Source organism: Dipteris shenzhenensis, chromosome 28 (genome assembly GCF_047967505.1).
Source record: "Dipteris shenzhenensis isolate YYH24624 ecotype China chromosome 28, Dip_SZ_1.0, whole genome shotgun sequence".
In the NCBI taxonomy this organism is placed as follows: domain Eukaryota; kingdom Viridiplantae; phylum Streptophyta; class Polypodiopsida; order Gleicheniales; family Dipteridaceae; genus Dipteris; species Dipteris shenzhenensis.
Window position 1 is genome coordinate 24,599,595 of NC_141623.1, and position 20,935 is coordinate 24,620,529.

General features: G+C 39.1%; 1 protein-coding gene across 1 annotated transcript; it reads right to left on the reverse strand.

Annotated features, from left to right (window-relative positions):
* Positions 1 to 17,928: 17,928 nt before the first annotated feature.
* LOC147883362 (uncharacterized) lies at positions 17,929 to 20,575 on the reverse strand. Its single transcript, XM_087399841.1, has 2 exons — positions 20,142 to 20,575; positions 17,929 to 20,057 (listed from the first exon to the last, which is right to left on the reverse strand). The coding sequence occupies exons 1-2, from the start codon at positions 20,304 to 20,306 to the stop codon at positions 18,330 to 18,332; spliced, it is 1,893 nt and encodes a 630-aa protein (XP_087255967.1). The 5' UTR covers positions 20,307 to 20,575; the 3' UTR covers positions 17,929 to 18,329.
* Between the last annotated feature and the right edge of the window lie 360 nt (positions 20,576 to 20,935).

Here is a 20,935-nt window from a genome sequence, read left to right on the forward strand (position 1 = left end):
TGACAAACCATTTCCTAGTGGAAGGACCATAGTTTTTGGTTGCCATCTGAAATCCTTACTCTAATACCTATGAAGTCAAAGAAACACACAAAAAAATAGGCAGACATTATACTTCATCACTCTGAATTATTTTGCCCAAAGTAATAGATGTTTAAAAAAAACTGAATGAAACTGAGAACAAGCGAATGAAAGGTAAAAGAAGTTTATTGTCTTAAAAGTTTAAGAGCATCACAACAACAGTAATGCAAGGAGGAATTCTTGTTAAAGAGAGGATGGAATGGCTTGTGGCAAAAGTAGAGGAATGCTTGTTGAAGAGAGAATGGCACCTAAGAACAAGAGAAAGTGGATGGTTGTTTGGGTCACCATGTGGGAAGGTCTCAAGGTGGAGCTCTGTTTTGATTTTCGGTCACCATACAAGAATAAAAAACAAATCTTTCATTAATGCCACACGGTTGTAGCAACATAAAGTACCTTTTTTCCCCATATTTTTGTCTTTTTTGTGTGGAATTTCTACGTTACATTGGCCTTCTTCTCATTGGTTGAGAGACATTTTTCCCAAACCCTAAAAGGCCCCAAAATGAGCTCCCTTTTTTCCTAATGATAACAATGCTTAAAAGTTATTAGATCATGTTAAGGAGCTAAAGAGTGATAAAAATTTTATTGGTATTGTTAAGAATTTCCTAGAGTGATTAAAATTAAAAAAGTGCTAAACAGGCTAAAAATTGCCTTGAAAGTGGTCAAACATGCTAAAATCTAAATATTAAATCCTAGATTACAAACGCTAATTCTTGGACTCCAAACTCTAAACTTGCTTTAATAAAGATGAGACACAGGTGTTCCAAATCAAAATCTCACACAACCTTAGTAGCATGATGATAATGATTAAAAAAGCCTTAAATCCTATTGCCTAAACTCTAGACTCCAAAACTTACCTTAATCAAGATGAGTGGTGATCCAAATTAGCATATCACATAATGTTAGTACCATCATGATAACGATTGATAAAACCCTAAACACAAAAGGTACCTAAGTCCTAATCTCCAAACTCCAAACTTATGTTATTGAAATATGAGACACTGGCTATTCCAAATCATAATCTCTAACAATGTTAGTAACATATATGATGATCATTGATAAACCCCAACTCCTAAATTTGAAACTCTAAAATTACTTAAGTAAAGATGAGACCTTAGTGTTCCAAGTCAAAATCTCACGTATTGCTACAAACATGATGATAATGATTGATAAAATTGTCCCCCCCTTCCAAGGATAGGATAACCATAAGAGTAGTCCACACCATAGACCCAATTGTAAGTGTATTTGTATAATGAAATAGTTGAAACAATAAAACTTTTGCTTTCTATGACAGACAGTATCTTTGTTTTGGTTCAGATATATATCGCTCATCATACGAAGAGAGGTGACCAATGGATTGCATATTGGATTCTTTGATGCTTTACATGGTGCTATTGGGGAGCTACAATACAAAGGTAGAAAATCAAAAAATCTAGCTGAATCGGGTATATTATTTTATTATCACTTTTATCAATTGATGGGCAATGCTCACTCACATGGTTTATTAAAAAAGCAAGATCCCTCGGAGTGGAATATAGTTGATTGGCCAGTCCCTAATGGTAGCATCACATAATCATACAGAGCCAAACTATTTTCAGAAGTACAGCATTCCCTGGAACCAAATATTGCTACTAGGATAGTTAAAATCAACGTTTTCATGCCACTTATAGTTTTTGTAGAACTTTTTCAGGATTATCCAGTTAAAGTTTGTAAGTCAATGTTGACTTTCAGAGCAAAAGGATATGATGAAATTCCAATTCCAAAATTTTTCGATAATGGTTGGGATAGAATTGGTGGCCACCAATGTGTATTGTGAAGTTGCTCATAACTCCATCAACATTAAGTACATGATTGCCTCGCAAAGCTTTATTTTCTCTTTTTACTATAAATGAGGCAAGATGATAGGCACAAAACTTGTGGCAATGGACCAAGATGAGCATTCTTTAGGTCCAATAATTGAAATAAATGTTATTGAGAATGATATCCTTCTAACATCCATCTCACTAGGACAATGCTGCACTCTCTCTTAGTTACATAATGACATTATTATGGAGACTGAGAATAATATCCACAAAGAATTTTCATTCATTTTGAACAACAAGAAAGTAAGTTGATTTCCACCCTATGTTCCTCGTAAATCTATTCTCTTTACATTTGCATGATACATTCAGCTATCACTTCTAAAGTTATGATATTGCTAAAAAAATATTTTTGTAGATACTGCAAAGGAGGGAAAGCAAAATTCAATGCAAGGACATTGTAAATAGAATAGTTGAAATAATATAAAGCTATTGACTCCATGTATTACTTGCAATCCAAAACAAAAAGAGTTGACATGTGATGTATTAATATAAAATGAATACAAGTATCTTTTGTTTTTTTACTATTGCTCAGAATCTTTATCTTGACTTTTGTGCAGTGGAGACTCCTTCTGAGAAGAGTCCTCTTTAGCTTCTTCCACATGTTAGTCAGGAGCCTACTACTGTATATCGTCTTGATGACTTGACTCCTTCATGGTCTTGACATCGTCCTATTGCAATCATACTTCCTCCTCGTTCATCAACTCAGGCTCGTGTTGCTATGATGTCTCTACCTCCTTATGCATGGTCGTGCTGCTTTGATGTTTGCGTCTCCTCGTACATGGCTTGGGCTTTTCTGGTAGCTCTACCTGGAAAGGATCAACTGTGGCTTCTCTTTCCAAATCCTTTGAGAATTGTTCTAGCAGGTCATCAACACCAACACCTTCTAGAATATATTCTAGATTGCTAGTGACAAGGACATTTTAGTTGGCCTCCTCAACCTCTCGTTCAACTCAGAGATCTTCAAGGCCTTTTGAGCCCTCTCCTATATGGAATGTTTGGTTTGGTGCTACAGAAGGGGAAGAGACCTCTAACAACTTCAAAATTGTCTTTGCTCTAAAGCTATTTAAATATTCAGAGCCAAAAATATCCTCTTTCATCTGCAATAAAAAATAAATTATTTTTTTAATCTTTTTTGTACCAATTCATTGAATTTTGAACTTCTTAAACATTATGCAATAAAGGTACTTACAAATTCAGGCTGTATCTCTAAAAAGTTATGTGTCCATCATATATTTTGCACTTATTAGAGTCCTCCATGCACAAGAGAAAGGATCCTCCTGTTGTGGTGTCTATTTTATCAAATTATAATGCTAATATATATATTGGACTACGAAGAGTGCCAAAATAAGAGAGAGATACAGATAAGTGACAATGATTACTATACCTTCACAATGACATTGGTTGAGCTGAATCTAACATCTTTAAATTCGAATTATGGAGGTCTAGTGCATCCATTAGTCTTTTGATGCAACTACAATGGGAATGAAGGTTGAGGGAATGCATACTGTTAAATTAAATTGGGCAACAAAATATAAAATTCATACTTCTACATGTGGAAGCAATATGGCTGACTTTTCAGGAGAAAACATAGAAAACGCGTTTTGTAGCAAAAATATGTGGAAGATTAACTCACAAATTTAAATCCCGATGGGTGCCTTTAAGGAGTTGAGGGTATAGCATAACTTTTGTTGTATGTCTATATGCAGCAAACTCCAGTGATTGCTGCAAGAAAAACATCAAGCGTAAGGGGATTAGACCAAGAGGGTGTTAATACAATTTGAACATATCAAGATTTTGTCAATAGAGGGTATTAGTGGAAAAGGTCAGGGAACATACTCTAAACAATATGGGAGGAGAAGCATATCAACCACATCGAGATTGCAAAAATAAAACCACTTGGAAATGCTTTTTACTGATGTCTTGTTATCCTTAAACTTGAATCAAATGACTGGATCAACTTTATATATAGTGTGCTAAAGGCTCTGGTGCATCTGACTTTTCAAAAAACTACAAAAAACCACTTTACTTAGCCTATGAAAAAGTGGTTGCTACAAAGACATAAACACAATTGGCCTTGAAAGATATACTTCTATAGAGCTGCAAACATGATTGTGCAAGTGACATGGTTTTCTTTCTGTGCTTAAGCACTTATACAATCCTGTGTCAAATCCTAGCTCATATCATCATTTACAGTCTGTATAGATATTCTAATCCATGGTCCAAGTTGTAATAGCTTTTGCTAAATTTGCAACTACCTCCGTAATGTCTGGTATTCCAAGACAGACATTGTTTCTTTAACTTTCTCCTTGAGGGACTCTTCATATGCAACCTTGCCTCTAGTCTCATGTTGGTGAGTGACCTCTATTATCTTTACTACATTTGCTTTAGGTTTTCTGGCTGGAGGTATCAATAGGATATTTCTCATTTTAAGATCCTCACAATCCTCTGCATTAAGGATCTTGTCATATCTATACCTGACCCTTACAAGAGTTTGGATATATTTTTTCATTATAGTCACCTGTGTGCATGTGCTGCTACCAGCATTGTGTCTTGGAAAAACACTATAAGTGACTCTTGGTCCAAGTTGTAGTAGCTTCTACTAAATTTGCAACTGCCTCAGTAATGTCTGGTATTCCAAGATAGACACTGTTTCTTTAACTTGCTCCTTGAGGGACTTTTCATTTGCAACCTTGCCTCTGGTCTCATGTTGGTGAGTGACCTCTATTTTCTTTATTGCCTCTACTTTGGGTTTCCTAGTTAGAGGTATCAACAAGATATTTCTCATTTTAAGATCATCCCAATCCTCTACATTAAGGATCTTGTCATATCTATACCTGACCCTTACAAGTGTTTGGATATCTTTTTTCATTATATTCACCCTATGTGCATGTGTTGCTACCAACATTGTGTATTGGAAAAACTCTATAAGCGACTCTTAAGCAGCTTCTTGGAGAGCAAGCAGTGCAGTCCTTTGCCACCTAAAGTCCCAAGTTCCAGTTGATGCATATTGCCCTCACAAGCTCTAGAATGGTGCCATGGGTACTGCATACCCAATGGATTTCTAGGCCTTCCTAAGCTCCATCAAGATAGATCTACCTTGGCTCACTCTTTTCTTCCTATTCCTTGCTAGCTTATGCATAGGCTTCCCCTTCTTTGAGGATTTTGATCTTGATGGAGCTATGGCAGCCCCTACAATGTCAGGTCCCTTACCTTTCTTCCTGGCTATTGCTTTTTTTCTTGCCGTACTCTATCGTTGTCTTCTCCTAAACATAAATCCAAACATAACAAAGAAATAAGCCACCCAAACATTTGCTTCAAAATGCGATTTGGAGCAAAGATTTAAAGAAACTAATGAATTCATATTTTAGAGCAAATTTGTCTACAACATACTCCAGCAACATACTCCAATAGCATACTCCTAATTTTGATGTAACATGCTCTAGAATGCAGATGTTGTCTTCTGCTAAGATAAATCCAAATATAGCAAAGAAATAAGCCAAGCAAACATTTGCTTGAAAATGCAATTTGGAGCAAAGATATGAAGAAACGGATGAAATTGTGTTTTAGAGCAAATTTCTCTACAACATACTCTAACAGATAAGTTTGATGCAGTATCCTCCTAAATTTGATGTAGCATACTCTAGAATGCAGATGAGATGTGCTTAACAAAAACATGTCATATAGCGTCTTTGAGAAAAAGCTAGAGAAAGGCCATTTCACCTTAACAACAAGCAAAACACAATGAATCCATTATCGTTATGAAGGTAATATGAGCTTGATGGGTGACAGATTGCTTACCTTGGCTTGTGTCTCCTGAACAGATAGGTCCAAGTGATGGTTCAGGATGGAGCTGGAGCTGCAGTGGGTCTGTGTGATGGAGCTGGCGAGGTTGGATAGCACAAGATAGTAAGGAGGCAACTGAAACTCAAGATAGAGATGAAAAGAGAAGGTTAACTCTACTTAGTGGCAGCTTGGTCTCAAAATATGTGCAAGTAGCAATGATTAGCTACTTAAATGCATGCATACCTAGAAGACCATTTTTCGTACATGTGGCTAATAGGACTGATGTGACTTGCATAGATAACTATACCATCTCATCTCATCTTTACCTTTTTCCATCCCTCCAACAGTTTTGATCTCCTTTCCTTTTCTCCAACATCACATCCTTATCTGCATCTGGACAACATCATCACGCTGCCATCATCCCCGCCTTTCTACACCTATGCAAGAGCCATAGATAAATCACCAGGGCTAGCCATGGAGAGAAAAAATCTAGGTATTCATATATCCCACTTTGGAATATGCTATATTTATGGGCAATAGTGTTTTCTTGATTTGTGTTTGTCTAGACCTCACTTTTCCTTAGATCCTAGTCCTTGCTCCATAGAGGATAGGATTGTTTCCCAAAAACGTGATTTGAGACCTCCTTAGCTAAAAAAGACCCCAAAACACATTTATGGTCAAAGCATGCTATGTGTACCATGATTTGCTTGAAAATGCGATTTGGAGCAACATACTTAAAGACACTAGAAAATCACGTTTTTTATCAAACTGTTGTGCAACAGTCTCTAGAATGCATAGAGAAAGACCATTTTACCAAAAAGACTAACCTTATTAGAATGTAGATAATATGAGCTTGCTAGTGATAGGTTGATGGGTGTCAGCTTGATGGGTTGATGAGCTAGAGTTATAGTGGGTCAATGTGATATAGCTAGTGAGGTTGTGGGTGATAGCTTGATGGGTTGAACTAGAGCTGTAGTGAGTCTGGGTGATGGAGCTGTGGAGCTGTACTGGGTCAATGTGATAGAGCTGGTGAGGTTGGAGCACAAGCCTATAGGGAGGAAGATGAAACTAGAGATGGAGATGACATGGGGAGATTAAGTCTACTTAGTGGGGCAGCTTGGTCTAATAATAGGTGCAAGCAATCACGACATACTTAATTCACTAGTACCTAGAAGACCATTTTTGTGTGGCTGACAAGTGTGACTTGCATAGATATTTGTGCCATCTCCTCTTATCTTCACTTTCCTCCATCCATTAAGTTTTTATCTCCACCACTTTTCTCCTACACTGTGGCCTCATCTTCTTCCGAATCTTCATCTCTGAACAACACTTTAGCCTTGGCTTTCTCCCACCATCATCCTCACCTACCTACACTTGTGCAAAAGCCATGGAGAGAAAAAATACAGGTACTTAAATACACCACAGCCTTGATCTATCTTTCCAAGTATTTGCTTGATCTATCGTTCTATATGTTTGCTTAAAAACCCAATTCCACTACACCAGATCTTAGGCATTTGCTTCATCTTTTGCATGATCTAAGACCATTTTCTTTTAAGAGTTATCTAAATTTGTCTGGACCTGATGTTTTATATGGAGCTTGGATATTGTTATTTTGAGGCCAAGGTGTTTCCTTGAAAATGCGATTTGAGCTTATATAGCTAAGGAACACCCTATATCAGTTTATAGGAAAATTTTGTTTCTAATACACCTAGTTCCATGCATTTGATTTATCCGATGTTTGGGTACATAGTCTTATTTACATAAACAAATTTATTTTCTTGAAAAGGAGATTTAAATGTATTTAGTTATAAAAAACATCATATCACGTTTATGTACAAACTTTCAAAGAGGGGAACCTAACCCTAATGTGTGTTTGTGTAGGTGATATAGCAAGACCATTCAGGAAGACCATTGACCTATCAGCTTATGTTGTAAGGGAGGAGGAATCTCTTGGTGGGAATTTCTTTTTAAGTGCTTTTGCTTCATTTAGCTACATGTGTAGGATTGCAAGATATGTTATATAAAATTTATAACATCTTGAGCAAAGACTAATTTGGAAGGCAATAGTGTACATACCTCAAATGAGCCTAACCGCCATGTGCTTTTTTGATTGGACACTGAAGTACTTTGAGCTAAACTTTGTAATCGATTGATCAAGTGCTCGATTCATCAATGTGATAGGAACTCTCTCTATCTTTTTTTCCTTGACAATTTCACACTCATCTAGCTTCACAACAAACTTCAAAACTCCTTTACATTCTTCATTCTCCCGTCTGACATCAAGGAAAAGTGGCCTCCCCCCACCCACCTGCCCAAATGTGATACTATAGAACTCAACCATTAGTCTCTGTAGTTGTTCAAGATCTACAAAAATATTATTCCAAGCATTATATGTAGTGCTTCCCTTTTCACTTTTATATACACTTTCGATATAAAAGTACTATCCAATGAACTTATCAATTTCTTGGTTGAGAAGACCTCGTTCCTTCCACACTTGTGCTAGTGTTGGTAACAACACACGTTTTATCCGTTGATCTTTTGATGTTGATGACACAACTTTAAACATTGAAGCATATCATTTTCTTCTCACTCCACTCACATCAAGAGCCTCTTGAATTTTATTGACATCAACTCTACTTTCTGATACAAAGTCTTCAAGAACTTCATGTATTACCTTCTTAAACCTTTTTTCCTCGATCATGTTCTTTGCAACAATAGTGGAGACTAAATCCTTCATTTGTGTGACAGGAATTAAATTAGGATCAACTTTTTCTTTCCGAGATCTCAAAATTTCCCTCAACAAGTACACTTTGCAATATCACAAATTTGCTTGCAAGAAAGACACACATATACAAATACAATGGCTAAACAAGATGTGCTCTTACCTTGCTTTCTGTATCTGCGCTTACATCCTCCAATGCCAACTTTCAACTTTGCAATGTTTTGAATTCTTTTTCTTCGTTGTTTGTCTCCAAGAACCGTTCTCTTCATTCTTGCTCTTCGTAGCTCATTCTTTGTCTTTGAATGCTCTTCGATTTCCCTTGGCAAGCTGCTCTTTCAAGTTTTTAAAAAACTCATCGTTAATCTTTCATGGTAACCATTCAAATATTTGGAAAAAAATAGATTTGTGATGGGTTCTTTATGAGAGGCCGCCGGAATACCGTCGAAAGAGATGTGAAATCTATACGGAGAGAGAATCTATATGGAGAGTTTAATGCAACGTTTTCTCAGTTATTTAAAAGGACTTCTTTATTCCTCCTTGGACTGACACACTTGTAGTCCTAAATTGGCATATATCTGTATTTTATTGCTTTCTCCACATTTTAGAGGAGAGATAAAAGAAAAAAAAGCGAATTTCTTACAAGGCCCCAAAATGAGCTCCCTTTTTTCCTAATGGATACTTAACTAGTAGCTTTTTAGCACTTTTATATACTTTTTGGGCACCTTTTAGGCCTTTTTCAGACTTTTCAGAAACTGTTGAAAATTTTTTGTTTTTGGGCACCCTTTAGGCCTTTTTTAGACTTTTCAGAAACTGTTGAAAATTTTTTGGACACTCATCATTGTTGTCTATGCATGATCATTTAAATGTGTCGTTCTCTATACTACACACACACACACACACACACAGATCTTTTACAACTGACCACCACAATGGTTCAGATAAACCACCATGCTTTTTGTAGCCACCATGTCGATTGCAACCATCGGATTGATTGCAAAGCACTGAGTTGGTTTACTCCATCCAACAATGAGTATTCTTGGATTGATGGATTCTCAATGTAATCTTTACAATGGCCATTCAGTGGTTAAAATAACAACCACTATTATACTCTGTGTAGGACTCCAATATACTTAAATAAATATATACATGACCTTATCACTTAGAAAGTTAGAATGGACTCTATTGTAGTACTTTTACATAGACTCATACTCAATTATGTCCAATTCATCTTGATATAACAACATGGAGTCAATGGCTTCTATGATAAAGCAAATCGTGATTCTATTACACTCAAATAAAGAGATACCATCCTTCATCACTTCTTAGAATGTTTTCATCTTTAATATATAATAACTTCTATGTGTAGTTTTCTTGTACAAGGTGACATTCCAAGTGAGATGACTAGGCACCAAAATGTCACCACTAAAACCTAGAACGACTTGGATGTCAGCAATATTATCACTATGTAGCCAAGTCTTTTCTTGTCTAATGGTCTGTTCTTGACTCTTATAAAATTATTTTTCCATTTTATGTAGATTGCAACACATTGTCATGAATTGGCTCCTCTAAGATTGTTGATGTAGATCCACAAAACTATGACTTAGATCCACTATAGCATGCACTTAACAAAGATGATTGGGCGAGATCTTCTTTTCTTCTGGGTTTGGATGACATTGCTAAAAAGGGGCTATAGAAAACCACTAAAATGCTAGAAAATTCCTATAGCCCTACTATGGTCCTGGATTCCTTGAACTTGCAACAATTAAATAGGAAAGTTCAAAAGAAGTTGGGGTGCTTCTCTCCTATGTGCATGTCTCCGATGGGTATGACACTTTGCATAGACTTTGATTGACATGCATGTTAAATCTCATCACACGTCATGCATGAGTAGTAAAAAATATGCATTGGGGTGCTTCTATTCTTTGTTGGGTATGATACTTTTAATAGGCCTTCACATTACCCACTTTAAGGCTCATCAAAATTATCATACCCATTGAATATCATTTGCATGTTTGGGCATGAATATTTCCTTGTTTCTCACCATGCATCATGCATGAGAGTCAAAAAATACACATCGAGTGCTTCTATCCTATGTTTCTATCTCTGATCAATACGATACTTTTCAAGGGTCTTAGTCTCACCCAATTTAAGACCCATGCAAAGTACCATATCCATCAAATATCATTTCCTTTGTTCGGCATGCATATTTCCTTATTCTTTATTTCTCACCATGCACCTTACTTGAGTATCAAAAATATGCATCGATATGCGTGTATCCTTTGTGCATGTCTTTGATGTGTATGAAACTTTGCATGGTCCTTAATCTTAGTAAATTTCATGAAACATCTCTAATTTCTTTCGTATCTCTTATGAGGGGTGCTCCTATTCTTTACTTGATCCAAGCTCACACTGTTATGATAGAATCCTCAAACTAGAGATAGACACTCATATGTCGTCCTACTCGTGCAAACTCACAACTCTTCATGTGATTATTCATTATGGTTGTTATAATTTTGTGTACATTCAACGGAACACCCACACGTCTTGCAATGCCACTCCTAATCAAATCATGCACTATGTGTGATGTCTTGATTCATGCTCTTAATTATTGATGCAATAAATGCAACATTCATGCATCTTATGAATCATTCATAAATTGTGTATCCCATGGAGCAGTTTGGTTCATAAAATGATCAAATGAAAATTTATATGTTTCCTCTATATAATCTTTAGTTTTTAACATTTTGACAAATGAAAAATATGAAGTGTAACAAAAGCAAACCTTTTTTTATTTTCAAATTGTTATGCAACTATCTCCCTCATTTCATAAACTCTATTCATGACTAGCTTAGGCTAAAACATCCTCCCCACCTTATAAGGAAAGGAATAGCCATGAAAAATTCCTACCCCTTTCGGTAGAAGGAGAAACAAAGCATTAGCATTCCTTCTCAACATATTAGTACGAGAAAGAAGCCACAATACATTGCTCTCCCCTCTAATCAGAAGACCAAGAAGAGAAGTAGTGCCATATCATACTCCTTTGAATAAACATATGAGTAAGATTGCAATCATGATGCTTCTCCTACCCCATCGGTCCAAAGATCAACAGGCAAATAATCGGCAACATGATTTGTTAACTAGGTTTCCCTCACTTTGCCTTGCATTTTAAATTCATGAATAGGTGTCGCAAGTGCTAAGGAAGAAGGGAAAGAGAGAGATGAACCTCCAAATAGCATTGCCTTTTTAAGTTTAGCATGCTAGAAGAGACAAAACAAAGATATGCAATCATCAACACCAGCCTATTTTATTTTCCTACAATCAGGTCAAAAATTTTTGCAACCCAGGGCTAGGCCAGAGAGAGAGAGAGAGAGAGAGAGAGAGAGAGAAGGAGGGACAGAGGGACGGACAGAGGGGGAGAGAGAGAGAGAGAGAGAGAGAGAGAGAGAGAGCTAGTCACAGTCATTTTGCAAATGAACATGGGAATATGTTTCTTGCAAACGAGGAAATGTAGAAGATTGATAGTATACCTAGACATGGATTGCAATCCAAAAGAGGATTTCAGCTATCAAGTCGACCAAGCAGATCAGGATCCTTGGTACATTGATAGCGGTGCATCATCTCACATGACAAATCATCAGGAATGGTTCACAGAGATGAAACCATTAGAAGGTGAAAAGAATGTCATCTACACACAGATAATACATCGAATCCAGTTCAAGGGACAGGCATTATCCCTTTGAAAAAGTTCACTAGTACGAAAGGATTGGTGAAAGATGTACTCTATATTCCGAAGCTCAATAGGTCAAATGACGGAACACAACTACCGAGTCATCTTCAATGGAGATGAAGGCACTATCAAAGATAAATCCTGAAGATGTCAGCTAGTAGGAAAAGGTGTCAAGGAAGGACGCTTGTACAAAATGCTAGCTGCAGTACCAGATTTACATGCCATGTCAGCTCAACCGCAACAGATGCCACTATCTACAAAATGGCATAAGAGATATGGTCATGTCAATTTCAAGAGCTTGCTAGATCTCACGAATCAGAATATGGCAATTGGGATTCCAAAGCTATAGTTTCTTGGAAAAGTTTGTGAAGCATGCTGTTTCGGAAAACAAAAGTGAACCAATTTCGACATAAGTACCTCTCGAGCACCAAGTATTCTTGATTTGATTCATACAGATATATGGGGTTATGCCCAGACGTGCATCATCAATGGTTCACTTTACTACTTGACTTTCATCTCGACAACTACAGCAGATATTGTCGGGTCTATTTTCCGAAAGAGAAATTTGAAGTGTTTTTCTGATTTCAATAAGTCAGCTCAAGTATGTTGACAGTCTCCTAAAGAAGTTTCATATGGCAGATCGCAAGATTGCAACCACTCCCATGGAACAGAGTTTGAAACTTGCAAAAAATTCAAAAAACCAACAGTCAATGACAGGTACTACAGGTAGCTCATCGGATCTCTTACATATCTGACTATCACACATCCAGATATTTGTTATGCAGTAAGTTTACTTGCATAGTTTATGGCAAATCCAAAACAGTCTCACGGGAATGCAACCAAAAGAATCTTGAGAAAGACACAGTTTGGGATAGAATACAGAGGAATTCATCCACGATTGCATGGATACTATGACAGTGACTATGCCAGAGATCATGAGACCAAGAGATCTAGACAGGGATATGCATTTTTCCTTGATCAAGATGCTATATCATGGTTGTCAAACAAACAACCAATTGTTTCTTTGTCTTCAACTAAAGCAGAATATAGGGCACTGACTATAGGTGCATGTGAGGCTATATGGCCTAGAAGACTATTGTCCAAAATAGATTACTTTGATGAGTCAAAGCCAACAACAATATACTGTGAATCAATCGCGGCTCAAGCATTGGTAGTACACCACTCTAGGACAAAGGACATTAATGTCAGAGAGCACTCCATCCACAGCAAAAGAGTATTACCTGGTGACATCACACTGCAGCATTGTGATAGCAAAGCAAATGTTGCAGATATCTTTACCAAACCACTTGGTAAAGAGCTTTTCGAGAAACACCAACTCTTGGTTTGATGTAGAGGAAGGAAATTCCCATTAAAGGGGTGCGATGGAATTTAATGCTCTTCGATTCCCCAAAATCATCATCTTGAGGGAAGGCCTACATCATGATGTTGATCTTGAGGGAAGGTGTTGAGAGTTCACGCTCAACATCATGTGATCATATGTGCATAGCACTAACCCAATAGAGTTCTATAAAGGAAAGGGTTAGATGCCCTAACCCCTAACCCTAAATGGGTTTGTATATATTCTACATTTTCAACTAAATCTAGTATACAGTTAGTCATTTGTGGTGTGCTCTCTAGCTGTACCCTCTCTCCTCATCTCCACTCTTCCCCTCTCCCCTCTTAATATTTTGTCAAGAGGGAGGGGTAGGGAGGGAGAGAGAGAGAGAGAGAGAGATCATTTACCAATAGACCCCTGTATTTACACACACACACACATAGATCATTTACCAAGAGACCCATGTATTTACACGTAGGGATGCAACTCCAATATTTACATCGGTCTCCATTAGTATCTACCCTCTATGTCCCAGTGAGAGGGAGCTAGAGCTATGATGAGAGGGACATGGCTTTTTATAGAATTTTAGCCATTGCTTCTATCTTGATTCTCTCCACCACTTGCTCGCATGTTTTCCTCACCGCCACCACCCAACTCTTAGCATGGTTGTTGCAGGTCTCAACTCAGGTCTCAACTGCCCACTATTAGGAAATAGTCACATCAGGGGCCCACCCTATTTGACAAGGTTCGTGAATTTGCCTTCCAGTCCCCAGATCTATCCCTCATTATCTGCCCTCCCTTCCATCTTCATCCTTCATCGTTTTCCCCTTGGCCTTCGCCTTTCACCCTTCATCTTTTGCCTTGTGATACATCCTCTGGTTCACCACTTGTTCTTTAGGTTCTAGAGCTTGTCTTTCAACCGTCAACTTAACCTTTTTTTTGGATTCTTTAGTGTTACTTTGTGTTTAGCCTCCTTTTTCTTTAGTGTTAACACCAATTTTCATCGGTGTTAACAGCTAGCCCCCCCCCCCCCCCCCCCCCCCCCCCGCCCCCTCTCCCTGTTTAGAACTTGTTCATGTCCTCATGGATTTTTTTGAGCCTCCAATGAACTTGTGGTTTTGAAGTCACCTATCACTCCCCTCCATTGTTGCTATCCTTCTTGTGGTGCCTCACCTAACGAAGTTATTCATTGGCATTTCCAGGCCTCCTTGTTGTCCTTCATAATTCGATCTTCCTTGCTTTTTTTAATGCTTTTGGCCCGTCCTTTGTCAGTTGATCCTCTTGGTACTAAAATTTTGCACATGAACATGTGGTCTCGAAGTCACCTTCCATTCATCTCCTTGCTATTGGCCTTCCTTTTCTCTTACACAGTCAAGGTATGTCCCTTTGGTGCCTCCCCACTCCATTTCATGGTCAGTCACTCGCCTTTTAATCTTCATTATTTGGCCACTCTATTCGTTGCATTCCGATGGTATATGTAGTAATATTGATGGTATACATATTTATACCACTGGTATATGTGCATATACTAGTGGTATATTTCTCGATTTACTTAGTCCACCATTCACATCATGATTTAGGGACGGTAATATATTTGCATGATCACGTAGGTGATTACCCAGAAATAGTGCATAATAACATGATTTCACAAACCCTAAACTTCCAAAGGGATCACTCTCCAAAGACTCACACTAGGTTTGGATTGCCTAGACTTCTATCCTCACCCTTTGAGGTCGAATTAGCAAATCAAGTAACATATGGTGAAGCCTCTTTGGAATAATCAATCATCTATGTTTGTTCTTCCATTTGTAGTTGTAGGCTCCATCGTCCTTGATTGAGTATCTAACAATTCCACTATGAACCAAAGGATAATCTTTCTAAAACACCATGCCATATTGGAAACTATAATTCCTTCGACGGGTCTTCACATCTTGCTTCTTGTTTGGCTTGGTCCGGCTTACAATAGTCCATAGTGCAAGAGCTCAAATCCAATTCTCCATTTCGCTATCCATCTCCATTTTGGGGTGGTCATGAATCTAGTTCTTTGAAGTTGATGTAGTATTACTCTTAAGTGGTTTTAGGAACAACCGTGTCATGTCTCGTAGTCGTTGGTCTCACTGTCTAAGCGTCCAAGTCTACTTCATAACTCTTCCAATTTTGAACATTTGGCATGGTTATTGCCCCAATCATGGATGACTTGTAAATCTACATCAAAAAATAATAGGGAGTCGTTGATTGGGGGGAGGGGAATTATTTGGCAAGCTTTTTGTCGCGAGCTTTTTCGGCAAATCTGTGAGCTTTTTTAAGATCCTTAGTCACACCACCCTTACACACACACACACACACTTTTTTTTTGTGGAATTACACACACGCGCGCGCGCACGCGTGCGCTTACATGCACGCATACATTCTATGTCTCCCAACTCCAAAGACTAAGAATCCTACATTTAAGGAAGGAAATTTTCCGTGAACTTTTCTAGCTTCCTAGAGAGTATGCAAATTTTTTTCACACATTTGGACCTAGGTCTTTAACCTTATCTATGGATTACATGAAGACATTAAATTTATCTATATAAATCCTAGATACCATTATGTGTATATATCAGTTTCTCCATATACACCATGGTCGAGATATCAAGGATCACATATGAGATTCAAAGTATATATTTATAGTCTAAATCCCTTGCAAAAAAATTCAACATTTTGATACACACATAATTTGGAATTTTCAACAATGAAAATGAGCTCAAAAATCCCAAAAACCTTGGAAATGACTGTAAACATGGGTACCTTTTGCTGATTTTTCAAAATTCCGTCTAGGAAAAAAGTGCACCTACAAGGCTCGGCTAGAGTATGCACCGTCGTAGACTCTTGCTAGCACCTGCAGGTGCACTTTTTTCCCATACGGGTTTTTGAAAAATCATCGAAAGGTACCCATGTTTACAATTGTTTCCAAGGTTTTTGGGCCTTATAAGTTCATTTCTAGTGTCGAAAATGCCAAATTATGCATATACAAAAAGTTCTTAATTTTTTTCAAAGAAATTGGACCTTCCAAAGGTTTTGTTTGATGATTACTAGGTATTTATTGCATTTTGTAATAATTTCTGATTGAAACATTGAGGGCTTTATTAGAGGCATCCAGGTCACTGAATACATCATTGCATTAAGAGAGTTCATCCATAGCCTTCATTGCCAACCCTTATTTAAGGGAAAATTTTCATGTATGAGAATTTAGTTGCTAATCTATATCTTAATCCTTGTTTCTAAAGAGTCTTAGTAATGGCCATGGTACATTGAGATCTATGTTTTAATTTTATTGACTTCCCTAAAAAGCCCACGACAAAAAGCTCGCAGAAAAATCACACGCATGGGGGAGAGAGAGAGAGGTATACATAGAAGAAGAGCATGCTGAATTGGTGAGGAATTCGGAATGATGCGTTTTGTATAATTTTGATGAAAATGTAAGGAGGAGCAAACAAATTCGGGTTTTCTTTCCAGAGAAAAGCAGAATTAATCCACCACATTAGAATCTGGATAAATCAACTCTCACTTTCTCTATGATAATTACTTCGAAGATCTGCAGGATAATCGTTTTAGTTCTTCACAACTACAAAACACAATTAAAACAGAGGTGGGTGTGGGTGTGGGTGTGTGTGTGTGTGTGTGTGTGTGTGTGTGTGTGTGTGTGTGTGTGTGAGAGAGAGAGAGAAAGCCGAGGTAAAAGGGGATAAAAGATAAGTAGGCTGGACTGAAAAACTAGAATTTATGGATTTTGTATACAAAACACGTGAAGGAAATTGAAGGATGAAAATGGTTACAGGCTGCATCTCAGAATAGGAACAGCCGGATAAAGCAGTCCTAGCTTAGGCCCCTCTAAAGGTACAGAGCCATGGATCTCCCCCACCCTCTCTCTCTCTCTCTCTCTCTCTCACACACACATATATACTCTGTGTACACGTGTGGATATCTGTTTTTTTGGTACGTGTTTGTGCGATTTCTCCCTCGAGGCATACATGCAAAGGCTGCCCAAAGAAGTCCAGCCAGCTTTCCTATGCAGCATGAAGCTCCAAAACTGAACCAACTGGGTTGATCTTGATGTTAAGAAATTGATGTCCAATGCTTTGCTTACAGACTCAGGAAAAATAATCGTTACTAATAATACGAAGGCTGTGAAGTAGGCAAAGCATCAGACAACACCAGAGCCAGGTTGAGACAAAGCGCAGCAAAATCTAACCAGCTTTCCTTAGCATTGAACAAGCTACTCCTTCAAGAAAGACAATGTTTGTGAAGAACTTTGATTACCACTGCATCGTGAACATCCAAATTGGTAGTTCCAAATAAATTGACGTTTACCATATGAAGAATACCATGCCAAGGGATACTCAGGTGGAAAATGTGTTCTAGTCAAAAGTATTGCATGACATCGATATATTACAATTCTGATGTGAACATAACAAAAAAGCCCGTATGCAGTTAAATGAAACTGTTCGGTGGCAACCTGTATTTCACTTGCTGTCAAGTATTTGGTCACCTGTGATGGGTAAAAATGAGAAAACACCCTGATTGGTGGCATTCTCAAGTGCTACAATCGCAAGTTGTTACTATGAGAGGGAAAAGCAAAATAAGTTGCTTTCCTGGCTTGCTCCAAGCCAGTGAAATGAGCTCCTTTAGAAACGGTCCCTCAAAAATCAGCTGCTTCAAACAGCAAAGTGATGGAAGTAATTGTTTAAAAATAAGCATGCTGATGGATGATCTGTGCCTAAGTACATACATTCCATTCTTATCTCATAACCCTCAGGATCCTAACTGTCTTTGCTTCATAACTTAAGGAATCTGAAACTTCCCATTACGTTTTCTCCTAGACTTTCTCTTCCATGGCTGCAGGACAGAATCAGAGAATTTAGTAGGCAAAACCTGAGATCTTCCTCGCTTGGATCGAACCACTGGGTCTACATCCTTCACCTGTGACACTTGAAATCCTCCACTTTCCATATGTGATACCTGAAATCTCCCTTCTTTCATTTGTGACACGTGCAATCTTCCATCCTTCACTTGTGACTCATAAAATCTTCCATCTTTCTTCCGTAGCAGCTGAAATCCTCCATCCTTCACTCGTAACACCTCAGAGATATTTAGATTGCAATCAACTTTCATCTCTTGATCATCATGCCTCTCACGTAAAGGTATTTTCATTTTTCTTCTGCCAGAAGGAACCTCTGCAACAACATCAGGAACCTCAAATCTCCTAGCATTTTGCAGTGAGTTCCCACCATGCAGCTTCTTAAATGCATTTCTTGCACGTCTGATAACTCTTTTCTTGACAATAGGAGATCTTCCATAAAGGCAGTAGACCTCCTCGGTACCTGAATGCACAAGATCACCAGCTTCAACATTCTCAAATACCTGCAAAGACTCCTGGACATCATCATCCGTTCCAAACATGCCTCCCGAGGTTACTTGTATGGCAGTCAATAACAAATCCAGAGCTCCACAACCATCGCTCTTCACCTCTGTGGGTGCTTCAGCTGTATCAACTACTAGTGTTAAAATCGTCTCTTGCTCTTTGCATTCCTCTAAACCCCCTGCCTCGCTCATTGCATCAATTTCCTCGGATCGGTGACAAGATTCGCCAAGTCTCAAACTAGGCTCTTTTGTTGCAATGCCTGTGGTGATGTCTGCTCCGAGATTGTCCCATTCGGAACTATCGACAGAAGATATCGCATTTGTTACAGCATACAGTGGATTCTGGACATGTGAGGGAATTCGCACAGAAAAGGCCTCCTGAGGTAATGCCAGTTTTAAGGATTCTGGGATATCGGCCACAGATGTGCTGAAGCTCCTGTGGCTTGGTGACGAATTTTGCGGTGCGAATCCGCAAGGTATAGTGTCGCTCTGATGCTCATCTCCTTGTTTGCGGACATTCACAAACCCATTTCCATGCTCGGTATCTTCGCTCTCCTCGCGGGATGAATGCAAGCCACCCATAATATTTTCCTGGCATCGACTGAATTTTGCAGAAATAGAGGTGGAACAAGATCGAGAAAACCTGGAAATTTCCTCAGACTCCAACAGGCCACAAGGCGACCTCCATTTCGGATTGACAAAGCTCTCTGAACTCTTTTTGTGATGCTTGGATTCGCCGAGACGGTGCGGAAGCTTCAGAGACAGGTCCAAGCAAGACAGTTGGCCAGGCTCTACTTCAGAAGGGGTCGAAGTCACGATGAAGTTACGGCCAAGACGCGAGACTGATGCGTCCTCCTCTGTTCGACCAGAAACCGTAGGTTTTCTCGATTGACGCAAAGACGAGAAACGCCGGTTGCGCTTACAAATTTCCTTTGCTTGACGATGGTGGTAGCTTGCAACCTGCTGCGTCTCTCCCTCTGCGAAGATGTCGTAATGAAACAATTTTTTCGGCTGATCTTGCGTGCGAGGTGAACCCTGCTCATCCATCGCGTCGAATTCCAAGCCTCCATGCTCTAATCCCTCTTGTTTGCCTATCTGCCCCGCAATGCGACCGTGAATTCCTGCTGCTTCTCTCATTTCTGAATCGTTCTGCATTTTCGCATCCCTGTCGATCAACGCCATTGATAACTGGGGTTCGCTAAGGAGATTTCGACTTCAATGAAAAGCGCGTACCTCATGCAGGGGATGGAAGTTCCGGTTCGCCGCGGGCGCTTCTTCGTAAAAAGAATCCTCGGCGAGGGGCGCATGAGCAAGCAGCAGCTCGCTGGCGAAGCTGCTGGTCTGTACGTGCTGTCGCTGGCGAATTCGCAGTGAAGTGGTGGATGCAGGCGACGCCATGGAAATGGTTGCAGAGTCGATGGATGAGGGAGAGCAAGATCGATCAACAAGAGGAGGCAAAAGCTATGAAAAGAAGTTGTTTGTTCAAATTGGTAATGGGAGGGGAAGGAAGCAGGAAATGGAAGTGAGGGGAAGGAAACAAAATGCTCAAACAGAAATTGGCTATGGCAATGGCGATGGCGATGGAAAGATGGAAATGGGGTTGGCTATGGCGATAGATTGAAGACAACAGAAACATAAAACAGGAAGACGAACACAAAAGAGGAAGACAGAACAAAAGCTACACACACACTGCAAGAGAGAGAGGGTCAATAGTAGTCTCTCTCTCTCTCTCTCTCTCTCTCTCTCTCTCTCTCTTTGGAGGGAAAGTGTTCCCTCTTCCCTGAGCACTTTCCTCGCGTCTCCGGCGAGCAATCGGTAGCACTTCCCCTCTGAAGGAAACCCATGGTCAGACGCGGAGCTATCCCCGCACGCTTCGCACCGCTACTCCCATGGCTTTCCCATCGTGAAAGTGCGATTGGAGCACTTTCCAAGAGAGAGGCAGTGTACCGTGGTTAGGGAGCGGGTGCGCCGTGGATCGATTATTACTACACGCGCCGGTCGCACCTCATACTTCAGACTTGCTGTCA